The 20,347-nt window shown below is 43.1% G+C and overlaps 1 protein-coding gene across 1 annotated transcript in view; it reads left to right on the forward strand.

Annotated features, from left to right (window-relative positions):
- The first annotated feature begins 10,205 nt into the window (after nt 1–10,205).
- The window catches only part of DCC (DCC netrin 1 receptor), a 668,131-nt gene continuing 657,989 nt past the window's right edge, over nt 10,206–20,347 (forward strand). Inside the window, exon 1 of the mRNA XM_045849638.1 lies at nt 10,206–10,346. Coding sequence (XP_045705594.1) covers nt 10,206–10,346 — 141 coding nt within the window. The remainder of the gene's footprint in view (nt 10,347–20,347) is intronic.

A 20,347-nucleotide genomic window follows, 5' to 3' on the forward strand; every position in this document is an offset into this window, starting at 1 on the left:
TTGGAAGGCTCGCTCTCCCTCTGAAACCTGGAGGGGAGAGATCTTCCTTGCCTCTTGCAGTTTCTGGGGGCTCCGGGCCATCCTCAGCATTCCTTGGCTTGTAGCCGCATCACCCTAATGTCTTCCTCCTTCTTCACGCACACTTCTTCCTTGTGTGTCTCTCTGCATCCTCTCCTCTCCTGTCCTCTCCTCTGGTGTTTAGAGCCCACCAGAACCCCAGAATGATGTCATCTTAAGATCCTTAATGACATTTACAAAGACCCTATTTCCAAATAAGGTCACAGTTTGAGATTCCAGGATGATAAAAATTTGGGCAAGGATACTATTCAACCTACTACACACACTTTCTAGAAAAAAGAAAAATTCAGTGGGGCCTACAACTGATGCCAAGTAAGTGGTGAAGAGATGAAGTTTTGTGTAGGTTCTCAACAAGTGCAGGGACTCAGAGAGAGAGACCACCCACTCACTCATTTACTCAGCAAATAATTGTTGAGGCCCTAATGTGTGCAAGGACTCCACTAAGCACTGAGTGTGGCATAGGGAATGTAAAGAAACAGAGGCCATCCTCCCGGCATTTATGGTCCCTTGGGGGAGATCAACAGTAAAGTGCAAAACGCAAACACAGATCTGTCACTGCAGGTGGCTAAAAAGCAATACAGCATGCCGTGAGAGAGAATCACACTGTTGTGTGTGTGTAGGAGTGGATTCTAGCTTTTTTATTTGCAGGTCTGTCAGGAGGGCATTCTTGAAGGAAACAATACTTAAGCTGAGATGAAAAGATGAGTAGCACTTGGCAACATCTGACAGAGGTAGAGTTCAAAGGGCAGAAAGAAGATCACGTGGCCGGGACACGATGGTCAAGGCCTAGGACGAGGAGTGGTGTGCCAGAAGCCTGCTCATGCACCCACGGTGGTTTGTGTTCAGGATTCAGGGGTCCCTGCAGCAGAAAGCCTGGAAAGCTGTAAGCTGAGGAATGGCAAGCTCTGAATTTTGTTTTGAGATGGTCGGACTGGTTGATGTATGGAGAAGAGACGGGGACAGAAAAGGACACCAACAGGCTGCCTATGAGAAGGTGACAGGCAGCCAGAGCAGAGACCTCGCTAGGCAGGGACCACTACTCCATGTGCACTCCTGCTGCTGCGGCTGAGCTGTGGGCTCCCCGATGGGCTGTTTCCTGGGCTGAAAGGCCGCCCTGGCTCAGGAGGGATTTGTACAGCCCCCTCAGCTCTAGAGCAGTAACTTTTTAAAAAGGTGAAATGAAAATACTTTTCGAATGGATGTTATATAAAATTTTTAACGAAGGGGCTTTTGCCAGGTCTCTCTGCTCATGGGCTGCAACAATTTTGAAATTACATTTCAGTTTGGAGTATGGGTCCCGAATTTGCTTCATGCAGATGGACGTGCCCTGAGATGACTCTAGTGCAGGACGGGGAGGGCCTCCCAGACACGTGTGAGTCTCAGACCTGGAAACAGGGGCCCGTGGCGCCTCTGACCCAGCAGACGCCCTCTGTCCTACCAGAAGGCCGTGCAACACACTCCTTTTAAATCTCAACTGAAGCAGCCTTGGCCAGCAGCCTTTGTGTCCGTCCATCCATGGAGGACCTGAGTTCTAACTGAAAAGAAGAGAAGATCAAGATGAGAAGAGACGTAAGAAACCACGTCTCCTAACAGTGAAAATAATGTGACCATTTACCTTATTACTAGAAGCCACGTAGGCTGCATTGAATGACTGAGTGGGTGTGGGTCTCTCCCACAAAATCCTCGGACACACTGCCCCCAAGCAACTGGCTGAGGGAAGCCTAACATCTGACTATAGCAAACGGGTTCATTTTCCTGGCACACAGGGACCGTGTAGACGAAGCACATGGTCCTCACTGCAGAAGTCCCGTCACCAGGGTAACTAATGTTATGTGTACCTGTTCCGCTCCAACCTGAGCCCCATTCAAAACTTGTATAATCCTTACACAGGCCCTTCCTGTGAAAAAGAACCCGGGGTCCAGAGGTGGACTGGGGCAGAGACGGCCTTGGCACAGGGCCCCAGCGCCACTGCCCTATCTGCGCGGTATTATCCACATGAGTAGGCCGCCTCCATCGACATCAACCAAACCGTATGGCCGTGTTCGGATCTGGAATTATTTCAAATGGGTTCCTGTGTAGTTACAACTCTGAACTTGCAATCTTTGTGATTTCAATTTGGAAAGTCATTCAAGTGAATAATTTAATGTTGGGCTGTTCCTTCTGTTTTCCTGACAAGCTCACAAAATTCTAAAAATAATGTTATTATGAGAAAACTTTGTGCTGAACAGGACAGCGGGGATTACAGTACTGGTGGCCCCAGGTGTAAAAGATCGGGTTGTATCTGACATTTTTAGTTTGGGTTTTGTAAAGACAAGTCCTAGTTATGTGAAGTCACCCTTTAACTCTCAGAGGCTGTCTTACCTAGAGACAGAAAAGTTAAGTTGTCCCTAAACCCCCAGCTGGCCTCGCCCCGAGGCAAGCAGAGAGTATTTTCCCTAAGGAAAAAAGTCCAGTCACAGGGGTCCTCCTCATTCATACCTCTCAGGCCTTGATTCTTCTCCAAGCATGATGGTCTCCCAGCCTTAGAAGTGCCTCGAATCACTTTTTAGGATTAGGTGACATGATTTTGCATTTAAGGATACCCAAGGTATCTGTGTGCATGATTTAAAGAACTCTGGAGTTCTGCAAGAATCGTTATAAAAGCATCATTCCCTTGCCATAACCCCCTACTCTTATGGCCTTCCCAGAAGTTAACCCACGGAATTCCTCTAGCTGATGCTTAAGGAATTTTTCTTTATATCTCTAAGTAATGTACTTATGTTGCTCCTTTTTGCTTTTTCCATTGTATTATCTACTGAGTCCCTGCTGTGAGAGATACTGAACTGACCTCCTTTTCCGCGCCTTCATCCATTCACCCCACCACATATGTGCCCTGTGCTCCTCCTCAGACTCCCACTAAAGTTATGTCCCAACTTTCAATAGCTCAGCATTCAGTGTTTGCAATATTGAGTCAAAGTACACTCTGCTTACTTTTGTTTTCCAGTACAACACCTATTGTCCCGGAGTTAGCCATCATCTTTCATGCGATTTGGTTTTATTTTCTTAGTTGTAATGTGCTTCTCTCTTCGTCGTGAGCCTCCGTCTCCCAGTTACTCAGACATTCAGAGACTCTCTTTGTTTGAAACAAAACTTGACTCGTCACAGTTTCCAAGTATGTGTACGACATCACCCTGTTCAAGAGGAAGGCTTGTCCCTCCCAGAGACTCCCGGTCAGCACCAGTCTGTCTGAATGGTCCCAGGCGGCACGGTGGGCACCCCTCTACCCCAGAACCTGCTTTCAGCAGCACTTCCAGGATTCACCCCTCTTCCCTTCTGCATTGCAGCGCCGATGAGCTGAAAAGCTCCTGTCTTCTCTCATCCCTCCTTTTTGGTGGATTCTATCTTTCGTAGAGGGGGTGAATTTAAACGTGACATGTCAGAAAATGTTTTTATTCTACCCTCTCACTTTATTAGTAGTTTTGTTGAGTATAGAATTCTGTTAAACAAATGTCTTCCTCCAGAATTTGAGGGCACGGCTCCACTGTCTGCTAACCTCCAGGGTTGCTTTATGAAAAACCTGATGTCTTCCAATACCTGATCCTGTTAGGTTCTCTGTCTCTCTGTCTCTTTGGAAACTTGCAAGATATTCTTTGCCTGCTGTGACCTAACCTCTCACGATGGACTTTGTTATGGACATTCGTTGTGATGTGGATCTGGGCCTGTTTAACTTGGGTTAGTGTGACCTTCAGTTCTGGGAGATCGTCTTTAATTACTTCATTGATAAAGCCTTCTCGTCCACGATCTCCATCAGTCATTTCCAGGACTCCTTTTCCCCAGAGATCAGACGCAGGATCCAGCACAAACGCAGTTTACAAGGTCTGCCAGTGTGACTGTATCATTGTGGGCGGCACACGGTCTGTCTGTCGTCACTGTGAGGGAGGTGACGGCTGCCGGTCAGTGAGGGGGACGGGGGGACTCAGAGGCGGTATGGACCCTGCAGGCGGGCTGTGGCGTGAAGGAGGACGCGGAGAGAGGAGTAGGCGTGGCTTTGGCAGCCCTTCAGGCCTAATGACCATCCCCTAAGGATGCGACGACTTTTTTTAAAACACAGTGTCTGGGTCCTGCTGGGTGAAGCTTAGCCACGGGAGGCGGCACAGGGGACACACTCGAGGCCAGACTGACCACTCCCTATGGTTAGAAAGTGTCTATCTAAGGCAGGCTCATAAGGGTTTGTTTGGATTTGCGGGCCCAGCCAAGTCAGATGTTAAGGACAGGCTTTATGTGCCAGAGTAAGGAATTACTCTGAGTAGAGTAAATCAAGAAAACAAGCCCTGACTGATATGGCTGCCCTGACTGGTATGGTTCAGTGGATTGAGCACTGGCCTGCAAATCAAAAGGCTGCTGCTTTGATTCCCAGTCAGGGTTCCTGCCTGGGTTGTGCGCCAGGTCCCCAGTAGGGGGTGTGCGAGAGGTGACCGATAGATGTTTGTCTTGCACATCAATGTTTCCCTCCCTGTCTTTCTCCCTCCCTTCCCCTCTCTCTAAAAACAAATAAATAAAATCTTAAGTGTGATACATGGGGAAATAAAGATGATGAAGAAGAAGAGGAAGAAAAAAGGAATGCTAGACGACCAAATCACACAGACGACAAATCCTAGCAGTGAAGGCTTGAGTGGTCCTAAGTGTCACCCTCAGGCACCCCAGCTCCTTGGTTTACAGTGACACGGCTAGTTTCAGACCCACCAGCTTGTGAGCTGAGACCTTGAACCTGCATGGTCAGTATTGCATCAGGACTGGGAAAGGCTGATTCTACCAGCTGGGAATCTGCAAAGCCATGGCTGAGTGGGCCGGGAAGAGGCAGAAGTACAAACAAAATAGAAGCGAACAAACAAAATAGAGGCAGACTCACATAGATACACAGAACAGACTGACAGCTGTCAGCAGGAAGGGGGTCGGGGGCCTGGGTGCAAAAGGTGAAGGGATTAAGCAGTACTGCCTCTTGAAGCCTCCGCTCTCTTTGGGTATAGGTATGATCAATTATTAATCCCATTGCCCCCCCCCCCTGAAGAATGGGGGCTGCGGCCAGCACTGAGAATTAATTCTAAGCTACTAATCATGGCTTGGTCTTTCTGGTGACCAGTCCCCATCCAGGAGCCCAACAAAGGTAACCTCATTAGAACAAAAGACACCTCTGTCATCCAGGAAACTCCAGGGGATTTAGGAGCTCTTTGTCGGGACTCAGGATCAAAGCCTGAATATTAGAACAAAAGCTGCTTGTAGTGCTGTTAATAACTTTGGAAAGGACAAGGGTTTTTAGGAGTTTTGTGCCAGGAACCAGAGGCAGAGACCAATGTATCTATTTTCTACTATTTCACAAAGAGACAGGATGACTTTATCTTGCTAGGAGTAAAGACCTAATGTGCTAAATGAGGTTAGTGAAGTTAAATGAAGTGGATGGTTTTGACTGAGATGGCCTGTGTATCACTGAGAGAGAGAGAGGGAGAGAGAGAGAGAGAGAGAGGGAAACCAGAGACTGGGTAAGGCCCCAGAGATAGCAGATGCAAACTGGAAACAAAGTGCGCCCCGTGCTGCAGCTTCAGCCTTTCCTTTCCGCAGCAGAGATCAGCCCGCACGTGGCCCGTCGTGGTTCGCATCAGACCTGCACAGCTGGGTCTCGCCGTCGAAGGTCTGGCTCCGCTACCCCAATCCTGCAGGCTCTTGTAACCCTCAGTTCTAGTTTTCAAAATCCTCTTATACACGTCCTCTTATTTAATTATTGTACGACGGGTCGAGCGTCTCATACCAGTCTCATTTCAGAGATACGTACATATGATGCCAGGGACACAGAGTAACTTGCTCCAGGTTCCACTGACAGGGATTCGTTACATTCTGGCCAGTGATGCCCATGGTGGTGAATGACCAGCTGCTGAGCACGTCCGATAGGCAACACGCTGCACGCTTCGTTTTAAAAAGCCCTCACGGCTCTTCCAGATGGGCAGGGACATTTTTTTCTGGCTTTTTAGAGGAAAGTAAAAGGGGATAAGCCACTTGCTAAGTTCGCATAATGGGTGCGTAGCAGAGGCTGGATTTAACCCTAGTGTGTGTTCGTCTCCAGAACCTGTGACCTGAACCGCTTTTCTGGAACTGGGCAATTCCCTTCCTCCCGACGTCCAGTGAGTCTTGCACAGTGGGCTCACTGTTCTGTGAACCCCACCTCTCTCCCCCGCAGTGCCCGCATTTCAGCTGACTTTGCTGTTTGTAGCATCATCTCAGGTCTTCTCTTTTAGTCCACATGCGTCACTTTTTTCATACCTTATCTTCCGTGTCCCTCACGTGCTTGGCCTCCCAACATGCTGGGTCCTTCAGCATAATTGGTATCAATCTCTCTTCTTTCTCTAGTTATTTTGGACATCTTATATAAAGCGTAAATGATTTTTTTAAAAGTCACATCATATTTTAATTTTTTGCTCTGGTCACCCAACTCCAAACATAGTCCTTTAATCAAGAACGGAGTCTCTAGAATCAAGAAGAATCAAATTCAAGTTTGGGCTGGATGACCATAGCCAAGTTGTGTAGCCTCTCTGAACTACAGTCTGTCCATCAGTATAATGAAGATAACTGTAGCTGCTAAATTATAGTCTAGGAATAGTCTAGGTAACATATAATAGACATTTCATTTAGTGAGTAGCAGATTAAAAATGACTTAACAATAGAAGCTGCTATTAATGGTATCATCATTATTCATCATAATCACAAAAGGAAAGTTGCCAGCTTTGGGAAACGCCCCACCCTTGAAGTTTCTCTTGCTTAGGAAATTCCTGCATTTTTAAAAAATAGGGCCTAATAAATGCAAGTCTCTTCCATATAAGCCAACATAAAAAATATATTCATCTATTTTTATAGAAACCACCTCTTAGATATGATACTGGAGGCAATAGGTGTGTTGCAGCAACAGTAGATTTCACAGTCAGGAGAAAACAGTAAGGGATGAAAATCCACAGTGCTTCGTTATGGAAATTAAAACTTTCTTTTCTCTCCTTTGCGGGCAGATGCTGTCTTCCACCCCCTCATGATTACTGAAAAATAAAAATGCGTTCTTCTTTTGAAAATACCTGTGACTGACCAATGTTTTTAACTGTGGTCAACAGGAACATCTCTTAGTTATCTGAAACTGCTCTGGGCTAATAAATGTTTGGGAGAAGGGCTTAGACTCCTGACAACCACTGCCAATGGGAAGCTACAATGTAACGAATAGCAGAGTTTCTGCAACTTTGTTTGCTTTGCCTCCTCCTGCCGGCTTTGCTCACCTCAGACAGAGAAATGAGCCAGCTCGGCAATATCACCTAATCCTCCTGTTGGACATTAAACATTTATTTTAAACATTAAAACTGCTGAGCTTGTGAGTTTATGACCCACAGATACTTTTATTTATTTATTTTTAAATTTTAATTTCTTTATGTTGAAATTACCAAAGCCACTGAATGGAAAGCAAATGAGATCTGAGTGCCGTGGTTTCTTTCATGAAGTGTAACCAAATACAGCTGGTCAGGGGAGCATGACAGGTAAATTTCGCTGGCGGGGCTGGTTGGAAGGGCCCCGGGCTGAAATGTACACATTTGTTATTGAATGCTATATGGTTCGGTTGTGTTTGGATTATGGTTTTTAAAATATCTTTGGGTTTTGAAAACCCAGTACAATGTATTCATAACGCATGGCCCATCAGTTTTATCGTGGCTTTCATTTCATAGAGAAAGAGTCGTTTTGCATTTGCAATGAATTCGATGTTTATTTTCCCAACTCTCCCATTTCGTTATAGTGATGCAGTTTAGTCACCTAATGGTAAGCATTTTTTGCCCCCCAATTCCTGATTGGTTCTTGGCTCATACTAGAGGGGTTTTATTTTCAGAATGGGGGTGTGTCGCCATAAAACAGTTACAGCCGTTGTATTGATGAGGACTCAGTTCCTGGGATTTGTATGTGCCTTTCCTGTGTAGCTATGAGTGTGGGCCCTGACTCTCTCTTCCTCTGCCTTAATGCATAAACTAAACAACTACTGGGAAGATATCATAAGCTCCTGAGAAAACACGCAGTAGTTATTACTGCTACAATTGATTTGATGCATGTAGCCTTAGAAATAAAGTTCTTTTTCTCTCCAGAGGCAGCTAAGTTCAGTGACACTCAGCAAATATGTCCCGAAGTGTGCAAAGGGAACATCTCTCCGTGTTGTGTTACTGCTTAAGTGCTCCGTTCCTTAGGGCAAGGCAGTTCGCCTTTCTTCTCCCGAGATCGTTCTACATGAAAATGTAAGCATCATTATATTTTCCTGCGTCTCCCGGGATGTTGAGAGCACATGAAAAGAGACAGGTACACTGTACATGAAAGATGATTTTCTTAACACCCTGTTGAAGTAAATGCCTTGTAAATGGGGACATACCGTGGTGTATTGGCAGGCAGGTCATTCGAGTCTCTGGGTGCGGAGAATTATAGTGCTGTGTGTCTGCCATCATGCTATTTCATTTTGTCCTCGTATGAGCAATGGCAGGAATGCACAAGCGAACACATCAGTTGTGAAAGGGCCCGAATGAGGGCCTACGGATGGATGAGTCTCAACAGCCAGGAGCTGACAGGGCCAGGAGTCCTGAGCGATGATTTGATCGACTTGTTGCATCTTTCATGCAAACAAGAATTCGACAGCTGTCAAAAAGGCAGATCGGCCTCTGGAATCTCCAGGGATCTATGGGAATGGTGTGTATTTGAAGAAGTGATTACAAATATTAATGGGCTCTGAGAACCACAAATCAGAAAACATGTGCTTCTGAGACCTCACAGCTCATAGGGTCAAATTCAGGAAAATTGGATTTTTAACAATTGCATTTATTTAGGCTTTTCTTTTTCTCTGAGTATAGTTTCTACATTGAATAAAACGATTAGAGTGGAAGAGAAAAAGCTTTAGCACAATAGACATGTGCAGGGCTTGACTTAGTGGTCTATTTTGTTGTTGTTTGTTGATCTGCTGACGTTGTGATCATGCCTGTCTTGAAGGCAGCTCAAATTGCTGCCCCCTTGGTGTTCCTGTCTCTTTAAATACACAGAAACAGGCCCTGCCCCCACCTTTGCCAAGTTACATGTTCATATTTTAATGCATGCACAGTCCCCTTCCCATGGGATTGCAGTTTTGGACTATAGTCAAGTGAGTCTCAGTATTGGCTCCCTGCTCAAGTCAGTGGGAAACACTTACTGCTCTCAGAGAGGAAAGGGTCGGATGGAGAAGAGTGGCCCACACTGCGTGGGATGTTGGGGAGCCTGGGGAGGATCTTGGTTAAAGAGCTGTCACAGGAGTCCACTCTCCTAACGGCGGAAGCACAGAATGTGAGACCGGTCAGGGTCCTTGAACTGTGTCCAAGCCCTTTGCTCTGCAGAAGAAGAAAGTGATATCCAGAGGAAAGAAGCAGATTGATTGCTCTAGACCGTGCAGTCGGGATGGCATCAATGGGAACAGAACGTAGGGTTCTTGGCTTGCTGTGTTCTATAAATGCCTTCAAGCATTGACTTAAAAGCTGAGGAGAATCCACTTATTTCAAAGAACATTTAATAACAAAGTTTTTACACCATCAAACTATTCTTTTGCCATTTGCTTTAGTGTGATTTTTTTTAATGAACATTATGCCTGAATCTTGTACGGAGGGCATAGGGCAGTGGTTTTCAACTGGGAATGCTTTTGCTAGCCCCCACTGAGGGTCGTTGGTAGTGCCTGGGGACATTTTTGATTGTCAGGACTGGAAGGGAAGAGGAGAGGGTGCTGGTGTCCAGGGAGTACAGACCAGCTGCACTGTTAAATTTCCTACAATGCACAGATCAGCTCCACACAGCAAAGACAGCTAGTTGTCCAGACTGAGATGTCAATGGTGCCTTCATTCACAAACCATGCCTACAGGCTTGCTGGGGCATCTTTAGTTGTTGTTGTTGTTGTTGTTGTCGTCGTTATTGTTGTTTAATTAATCAATCCTCCATGGTTCGAAGAAGAAATCCAACAAGAACTGGGTTTCTGTGGACCAAAATACATGCATGTCATTACGTTTGATATTTGCAAAAAGCTCTTGAAAAGTCTGTGAGATATTGACGCTGTTTGCAAGCACTGGGTTCCAAACATGGTCCCCTTGTGTATCGATTTTCAAGTAACTAACACTGGAACAGCTCAGCGACAATCATCCGAGCTGCCTGTAAGCATGCAGGATAGCCCTCCAGGCTGTGCTGGCGGAACTCAGACCTCCGTAAGCAGAGGAGCACACGTATGTGGAGAGAGGCTCAGAAGCCCCACGAACCCATCTAGAAGGGTTAGGAGACAAAAGGGTTAAGGGACAGATGTGAGGGAAGCCTTGGTCACCTTCTCTGGTTCAGGTGAGCCCCCACGGTTTCTTGAGGGAGATCAGATAATGCAACAACTCTCTGCACCCAGGAGTTAGGCATTTTCAGACCTCATTGGTTTTCTACAGCAGTCTGCTTAATCTTTATCCCCTGTTGCAAACAAACCACTAGACTGCCAATACCACCCAACAAAAGAATAAAATTTGTCCATCTATCATTAAGATAATTGTTATCGATTAGTCCCCTTGTAATTTTCTGCTTTTTGTTTTCAGATGCTGGTTATAAATCACACCCACAACAGGCACCGAGCCTGTGTTTGTGTCTATTATGTGGTCCTGATAAGGCTAGGCAGCGTTTTTCACCTTCCTGATGTGAGTTATTGAGATTGATGGGAGCGCTTTGCCTGTCCCATCCTAGACACTGTGTAATTAATGTTTCATTATGTTAATACATGCAAATGTGAGAGTGTGTGTTTGATTGGGAGGTGAGAGAACAAAAAGGATTAAAGAGTTCGCTCCAAAGTACAAATTAATTTATTGCATTGCTAACTGGCCTCTTAGGAATGAGGGAGCAGGCTTCGAAATGAAAGGAAGAACGGAACAATAAGCAAGAGCTGTGGCATGTCCGCGTCTTTCAGAGGTGCCGGAGTTGACGCTCACAGAGAGGACATTCAGTCGTGTGACAGAGACCCCGTCTGCGCTGTGGTTCCAGCGGTCCACATCTCCCTCTACAGTAAAACAGTTATTTTCGCTTTACATGTGTAGTGTTGATACACGGGCAGAGTACCAAAACATTGGTGCGGTATCGTGGTCTTTCACACGCAGTCCATGGCTGACTTCATGACATTATTTGAGGGGTAGTCAGAAGGGAATTTTACCCCTAAACCAATTATCCACTGATCTATCACAATGATTTTCTTATTTGCGTGTTTATTCCTGATCATCATGGTGATCATTTTGATTATTTCTTAATATATCTTTGTATTTGTGTTTTGTGATTTACTTACCTAGTTCCCTAATATTAGACAGTTAATATGTTTTCTATTGTAGCTGGGTTTGCTCTGAAATCAAACATTGTTACGAGCTTTTTCTTTCTTCCTTCTTTTTCCTATAGGCAGTAATGCTTTATTTCACTGGATTCTTTTTTTGAGGTAGCTTCTTAGGAGTGGATTTTCTGGAGCCTAAATGTTTTTATGGCTTTAGCTGTAAATTGCTTTGTTAGGAAACATTCCCATTCCCAATATCTAGCATAGAGACTTAATAAATGGTTGCTGTGTTTAATTAAGCTTAATTAAACACAGGTCCCTTTTAAACTACAATAATTCTTTTAAAAAAACTACAATAATTCTTAAGGTTGCCACATTAAGTTGCTTTAGTTACCCATACCTTAATACGGAAAAGAAAAAAAGTTAATTAACCTTCCCCTTCACTAGGTGGTGCTATTTTGAATGTGTTTTAAAAAATGGGAAGCCAGAGAAAGAAGGGTTTAGGACGTCAGATTGAGCCAGAAAGAGCAGGGCTGAATGGTGTTTTGAGGAGACAACCCTGATCCCAGTAGGAAAGCACTGGGCCCCCAGTGGGTGGGAGGTGAGGATGGCAAAATAAACACAGTGTTTTCAAGTCCCGGATTTGTGTGCTGTAAGGTTGTAAGATATTCTTAACTATTAGTGTTAAATAATTTTATTCTTTTGTTTAGGGTTTTTTGTTTTGTTTTGTTTGTTTGTTTGTTTTGCTTTCATTGCTGATGGTTACCTAGGAGCAAGGGTAGGGTGGGAATCTGGCCACACCCATTTCTTTTCATATTGCACCTGGCTGCTTTCCTGCTACAGTGGTAGAATTGAGTACTTGCGTCTGGCCCTTTACAAAAAACAAACAAGCAAGTAAACAAAAAATGCAGACTCCTGGGATAGAGAAACAAATCTGACTGTCAGATATGAAGGTAGAGTCAAAGATATTATTTCAAATTCAAACTCATCCACTGGACAAATTGTCATTTGTTACAGACTTTAGTCTCAGTTTTGTCCTCCCTGAAATCAACATAATAATGATAATTTTATCAGGTAGTTGAAAATTAAATCATGCAATAGGTAAGTATTGGTCTTCCTTTTTTTCCCTTCCTGCAAAGGAAAAGTTTCAGATACATGACTAAGATGTGTATTGATCTAGTAGTTATTTGTACATTGCCATGATGTGGTCAAGTGAAGAGTGATCGGCACTGTGTAAATTTTTTAAAGCATGTGTATAGAGTGATAATTAATGCAACAAAAAATAAGAAGTCAGTCGTCTGTAAATTTCCCCTGCTTTTAGCTATGACCATGCTAAGCTGTTAGCAGCTGATGTCAGCATTGCCCATGTAGGTTTTCTGAACATATTTATCTATGTCAGAGCGTTGAACTCACCCTCCGCTGCAAAAGGGCATGGAGTTGTGAGTCATTGAATGTGATGGAGCAGGGTTCTCCCCTCTGAACCCAACTCTCATGTCTCATTCTGCCATTATGCTTTATGGCCAAAGCCAGTGGAGTTCATGGTGGCCACTAAGTGGCTGTAGTCCTTTCCACTATGATTCATGTGTCATTTTTCACAGCCGCTTTGCAGACTGACAGGAGGTGTGATACTTTTTGGTTCGCAGTCCCCTTCACTCAGACCCATCACATTTTTAATCAATTGGTTTTAATTTATTTCCAGCCAGATTCTGGTATGAGGAGCCTTTACACTTACTATCAGGATGTGTATCAATAAACACTGGTCTTTTATCTCCATGCAAAGAATTTTCTTTTAATGAGTGACCAACATATAGATGAAATTGAGGCAATAATTCTCTTTAAATCCAAATTTGACAAAAAAATCCAGAAGCCTGAAAGTATATTATAAATTTCAGAAATAGAAATGTATATATTATATCTCGATACAATTAGTGCTGAATACTTCTAGTACCTGGCAAGACTTCTCAATACCAGATAAAAATAAATTAATTCCTTAAAAAATGCGCAAGTATGGACATCTGTATCATCTTTAAAATACTGATAGGTTAGAGACCATACATCTCGGTTGGCCTGACAATTCTAAATTAATGCCCTGGCTTATTTCTAAATTGAGTCTCCTTAAGTCTCAAAAGTATAATTTGTACAAGAAATTAAATGATTATCCTAATCATCACCCTAATGAGTTAGCTTGAAAGTAGCCAAGAGCAAAATGCAATGTCATGATTAGCCTGTCATCATGTCATGACTATTTTTTGTTAAATTTTACTTTATTTTACATTGCTGGTAAAAGGATTGACTGGGCGACGTTCAACAGCAATCCCATCTAAAAGCTAGTTTCAAGTCCTTCACCCTCTGCATTCCTGGCTTTGTATCTGGAGAGGCCCAGGTATGCACCCAAGAATGCTTTCAATTTGCCAAGTCCAGCAATGAGATTCTTCGGGCCCTGCTTGTCCTTAAGTAAGGGGTTACCGTCCAGGTCTGCAGCCACAGAACAAAAGTTTGGACCTAGTGGAAAGCAATTATGACTAAAGGAAGCTCGAGATGTTTGCTCTTTTTCTTTTACTCCCCTAGGTTCATTGAACTGTTAAAGATGGCAAGATAATCTCCTTCCCTGAGACTACCACCACTCAACACTTGTTTTTACTATTATCTAGTATGTGCTAATCAGTGCTAAACCCAAACAGGGAAGGGGCTTTAAACACAGTTTTAGGCAGAGTGGACTTTGAAATTAGTGAATCAGGTATTAATATATGTAGCAGATGAGTGCAGACTTTCTGGTCTAAATTTGGGAGGTCTGGTGTTTATAAATTCTTATGACCAAAATTACCTTGGTTCTTCATAGAATCAGTTTTGTGGGATGAATTCAGGGGTGTGTGTGTGTGTGTGTGTGTGTGTGTGTGTGTGTGAGAGAGAGAGAGAGAGAGAGAGAGATTCAGGAACAACCCAAGGAGAAAATAAAGTCAGTTAGGTTATCTCTATAGTACTGCTGCTGCACCATCCCGCCCACCGCCCCCTTCCACGCACAGGTACTCAGGGTCTCCCGCTGCTGGAAGTGCACAGTGCACCCTGAGGGCCCCACCCAGGGAACCCCAGACCCCTGTCCTGCCAGCGCTCACTGTGGTGACCCTCGCCTCATCCTTCTGGGCTGGGTGACGGAGTCTGTAGTCTGGTAAGCCACTTTATACCAAGTGATTCGGGCTATCAGAATTGTTGGCTTTGTCTCTCTTCCCAGAGAACGTATCCACATGACCAAGAGATTTCAGTGCCTGAACCCTACTTGATGTATTTTTCTGGAATCACGGTCGTTAGAGGAGAGTCTGTATCAATTATTTTAATTAGTATTATGCATTTTTATCTGTTTCACCTCTGAGCTAGTTTTGCCCCACTTGACTGTGTACTATACTTTTTATACAGTCTGAGAAAAAGAAAGGACATAGACAAGAAGCAGAAAGCTGAAGAATGAGGCCTAGACTAGAATTAAGACACATTCAGATTTTATTACTAGATCCTTTTCTGAGCTGTGTGATTTTGGACGAACAGTTACCTCTCTGAGCATTTTTTCCCACGTGCAAAATACAGTTAACACTCTCTACCTGACCAGCTGAGGGAATTGAGACTGCCATGGAAACTCTAAGTAAGTTACTAGAAATGAAAGAAAAAATAAGTAAGAGAAAGTAATTACATGGTGTCTGTAGCTGCCACACAAACCTTCAGCAAATCTTAATGCAACACTGACCCACGGTTTAAGGTGATAAATAACCCTCGACCCCGAACCCCAGACTATCCTATGCACAAGAGAATAGATCTGACCGTAAGTGAATTTCACCATTATCACTTCTTTTCTTGTCTATATCATGCATTCCCTTAACTGTGCAGTAGCAAGGACATAGTTTTCATGTTGTTTTTTTTTTTTACTAGAGAGAAAAAGAATTATAAAGGCAAGAGAGATTGTATTTCATTATATATAAGATAGTAGAAGGTTTGGTTAATATAATTTAAAATTTAATAATTATTTTTACAATTATAGGTCTGGTATATATGATATAAATCAAAGAACTGTATTATATAAAAAAGTAATCTCCCCTTTATGTTCTGTGACAGCTTTCAAGCCCCTGGCTTTTCTGGCCTTGAGGTGATGCGGGGTTGACAGAGTTAAATGCCTCAGGTCAGAACCCCATAGGTCCAGCAGAATAAGAGGGGAGGCAGGTGTGTTTGTCCGGGGCCAGGCGTTACTGGCGGGAAAGTGTCTTCAGCTGATGAATTTTAAGGGAGCCCACATTTGAGGTAAAGACTGTACCTCACTCAGTAAACTCAGCACATTTTCTGCTCCTAGTTTTGCTTTCCATCTGAGAATTGTGTGTGAGCTTACTTCTGAGAACGTGTGATAATACGTGGACCTCTCCATGGAATTACAGTTTCTGCCATTCAAGGGAGCCCGCTCTTTATTATTTAGATACATTGTAGGCTTTTATTATTCTTAAGTGGTAACACAGAAGATCATTTCTTGGCTATGATTCTTACTGATTTTATTTTTAATTAGAGACAGGGTGAAAGGAATGTGCTGAAGGTCAAATAGGATAAATATGTGAAAAGCTCTTAGATAACGGCTTCTCCAAGGATGGTAAAAAGTGGTCAAACAACCTCAGGAATCCACAAGGCAAAATCGATGATACTGTAAGTCCCTAGCTCTTCAGGATTGCAAGTTACCATTTTAAAAATCACTTTTATTGATCTATGATTGAGCTGCACATATATAATATATACAACTTGGTGAGTCTGGAGAGAAGTATAAAACCATGAAAACACCACCACAATCAAATTTGCTAGAAACATATCCATTATCTCCAAAAGCTTCCATCCACCCTCGTTATTTATTTAAGTTTTTGTGATTAAAAAACACAACATAAGATCTACCCTCTAAGCAAGTTTTTAAGTACATACTACAATATTGTGAAATACAGGCAATATGCTATACAGTAGATCTATAGGAGTTATTCATCATATATAACTAAAATTATGTAGCCTTTTTATTTAAATGATTTTTTAAAAAACTTTGCTGTGGTTTCCAAACATGGTCATGGTATGTGGGAAAGGATTAGACCTTTATTTTTATATATTGATTTTTTTAGCAAGAGAGAGACAGTGACAGAGACAGAGACATCAGTTTGTTGTTCCACTTATTGTGCACTCATTGGTTACTTCTTGTACATGCCCTGACCAGGGATTGAACCGGCAACGTTGTCATATTAGGATGATGCTCTAACCAACTGACCTACCCAGCCAGAGCTATGAGCCTTTTTAAAGCCAATGAAACATTCCGTTGTGCTGCAGCAGTGGGCAGGTGTATGCTGGCTTAATTGCAATAAGAAAGCAAAAGAAACAGCTTTTCCCTTCACCTTGAATATTTATTCATTAAGATGAAAAAAGCTAATAAGATTGTTTTCCCTGTCTCTGGGGCTTTCTAGTAAATGATGCTATGATCATAGCATGTGTTTTATATATATCATCAGCAATTAGAAGAACACATTTTCCACAGAATTCCCCACCACTCTGTCTGCTCAGCTCCTGAGATAGGTACCGCAGGCAACTGGGACCTTAGGCAGGACAAGGGGTGCGCAGGGGCAGCGGGGAAGGGACACGAAGGGAGAGGGTGGAATCAGGGTCTGCGGTCTCGAGCCAGAGAGCTGTTGGAAGGAACACGGTCTCTGGGGTTAACATAGACATTGAATAGATGTTTAATAATATGTGTGAATAAAATAGTGATTACAGTGAAGAAGTTCTGCTGTGTGCATAGCCTGTAGACCAAGTGTTCTTGCTGAATGAAGCTCTTGTACGTGGTAAATTCGTTCCCGGGAGGAACAAACGCTGCGTTAACAGGAGTGAGTCCAGCATGAGCGGCAGCTCCAGTCGGCCTGGCCCCCCAGCGCTGTGAACCAGCAGTATCGTCTTCTGAGAACACGGCCAGATCTGGCTCTCCGCCTGCTTATTTTTTTTAATAGTGGTTTGTACATTTTTAAAGGGTGGACTCTTACATCATCATATACATATGCATCTATATAACATCCTCAAAATTTGCTTCTTGGCCCACAAGTTTGAAAAAGATTTACTATCTGGTTCTTAGAAAAAGTTTGTCAACCCTGTCTCAGAATATGCAAGGAAATGTTTTCAGTGTCATATTTGAACATTTTTATTTTTAATGACAGTAATATGGAGCAATCTCTGTCATTCACAGCCGAACTAGAGGAATCAAGTTTCTCCTTTTCCACCTGTGTTGTGATATTCTTTCAGTGATTTAGGTAATTTTCCTAAATTCACACTTTTATCTGTGTAAGTTTACTTATTCACTAGGTATGTATTGGATACTTCGGAGGTAGGTAAGGACCACTACGGGCTGTGCGACACGAAGAAGTGAACCTGATGTATCCCTGCTCCCTTGGAGTTTGCAGTGTAGGAGGAAGCGATTCTCATAAACATGATGTGTGAGAGGAAGAACAGAGTCGCCAGAGAGGCAGCAGAAAGAGCCATCACTTCTGAGAGCGGGGACTGTCACTGCTGCTCAGTGAGACTTTCTGTCTCTGCACAGGCTTGTGTCTAACTTCCCCATTCTGCAGAATGAGAACCTGATGAAAATCAATGTTTATTGTTTAACTTGGTCAAGAATTATAACTAGTTCTAAGATATTATTGGAGGTCATGCTGTATTGGAAATCCAGAGAATTATAACTAATACTAAGGTATTATTGAAAGTCACACCATATTGGAAATCCAGAGAATTATAACTAGTATGAAGATATTGAAACTCACACCATATTGGAAATCTAGAGAATTACAACTAGTACTAAGGTATTACTGAAAGTCACGCTGCATTGGAAATCCAGAGAATTATAACTAGTACGAAGATATTATTGGAACTCACGCCATATTGGAAATCCAGAGAACTGGGAGTCACTTGCACACAGCTCGAGAGAAATTTTCGATGTCTTTCTTCTATGTCTGTAGTAGGACTTGGTCAATGAAGGATTTACTAATCCTTTACTAAAGATTCAGTCTAGAGAACTTTCAAGGTTCCAACCAGACATTTAGGTGTCAACAGGATTTTATTCATTTGAAGATGCACTTTTTAAAATATGGATATGGTAGAGCCGATCACGCCTTGGCCCACTCGTGTTCAATTCTGAACCATTGTGTGGGTGCAGGGTGGCTTCAACTTTGGGTCCCTCCTGCTACTCCGGTGTGCCCAAGGTAATAACCCCTGGATTCTAGGGAAGGGTCTAGTTACAATATTTCTAGAAGTTGAAACAAGCAACTCATACAGACAGTAAGCACTTTTTTGAATGAGAAGCACACGTGTCTTTCCTCACCTCCTGGTCTACTCTAGCTGAGGGACACATCAATGGTCCCTTCATCTTGAAGTTCTCATAGATCACACACATGCTGCATGTGTAGGGTTCAGAAGTCCCCTTATGCTTCTGATCCTCTGGAGAGACTTTTCCTTGTGCTTCAAGTCGCATCCTATTGAACCTAAACTGTCACGGAACAAGTTGTTTGGAGGGTCCCTTCATAGACGCTGACTTCCTGGGCAGTTGGAAGCTCATTGGCTCTCAGTTCCAACGCTGATATTTCTCTTACCGCTGTGGGTTTTCATTCGTGATGTCATGCATGGACTAAGCAGAAATATATCACCTTCCTCCTGGGACAAAACTCTGTAAATATCATGGTAAAATGAGTGACAGCGTTTTAATAAAAATCACTGTTTGCCCTCCATTTTCAGAAAATTGGACTCATGTAACACACATGTTTTCTCAATATGGGTCCCTTCATCTGACTTTATATCACAATATCAACTGTGAAGTTTGCTGAATTTTTAAGGCTTTCCCTGGATCTGTCAGACCTTGATGGAATTAATCCTTCATATTTGTAACAGCAGTTTCTGCAAATTGAATACTTCATTTTTCATGAATCATAATAAAGCATTTCATGCTTTTTTGATAGAGTGACCTGCACAGTCTTTTATCTTCGAGGAAAAGGATGAGACTGTCTCTCTATTTTATGGATAATGAGGTGGGCTGTCGGGCTCCCAGCACCTTCAGGAGCTGCAGCTCTTTGTGGTCTCCTGTAAGTCTGTAATAAATTGATCACAGGTGATCATAGCGGATCTCTTCATATAGTACATTTTCCCTAAATTTGAAGGTTATTTATTTTATAAATAGAAAAGTTAATGGATGTGAACTCATAGACTTTTATGATATTGCAGCTAAAGACTCCTGAACGTTATCTAATCTAGTTCCTTGTTTTATTATTTTTTATTTTTAATACTTTTAATTATTGTTCAAGTACAATTTTCTATCTTTTACTCCCATCCCAGCCCACCCACCCAGCCCTCCCCACCCCCCTCCCATTTCCACCCACCCCTAGTTGTTGTCCATGTGTCCTTTATACTTGTTCCTGTAAACCCTTCCCCTTTTCCCCTGAAATTCCCTCCCCTCTCCCCTCTGAACACTGTCAGCCTGTTCTATATTTCAGTGTCTCTGGTTATATTTTGCTTGTTTCTTTGTTTTGTTGATTAGGTTCCTGATAAAGATGAGATCCTTGTTTTCTTGATGGGCACATGATTCCCAGTGTGCGGCCCACATTCGGAGGGCCAGTGAGTCACAGAACGAGACAAAGAACTCAGGTTTCCTGACCCCTCCTGCTGAGAGCTTCCTTTGGCAACAGTGTGCCCTTTTCTCCGTATAAATGACATAAATTGCTCTGTTGGCCTACTCGGAAATCACCTGGGTTTCTTTGTTGTTTTTGTTTTTGTTTTGAACATGTATCTAATCCTTCAGAAACTCCATTGACCCCTCCATTTACAGTGAATCCTAAATCTGATCGTTTCTCACCGCCTTTATGCAGTGTTTTAGTCCAAGTTGTGTCATCTCTCACTTGGACTGCGGAACTGGCC

Source organism: Phyllostomus hastatus, unplaced genomic scaffold, assembly GCF_019186645.2.
Source record: "Phyllostomus hastatus isolate PE091 unplaced genomic scaffold, TTU_PhHast_1.1 phas_contig_80, whole genome shotgun sequence".
Taxonomy (NCBI): Eukaryota; Metazoa; Chordata; class Mammalia; order Chiroptera; family Phyllostomidae; genus Phyllostomus; species Phyllostomus hastatus.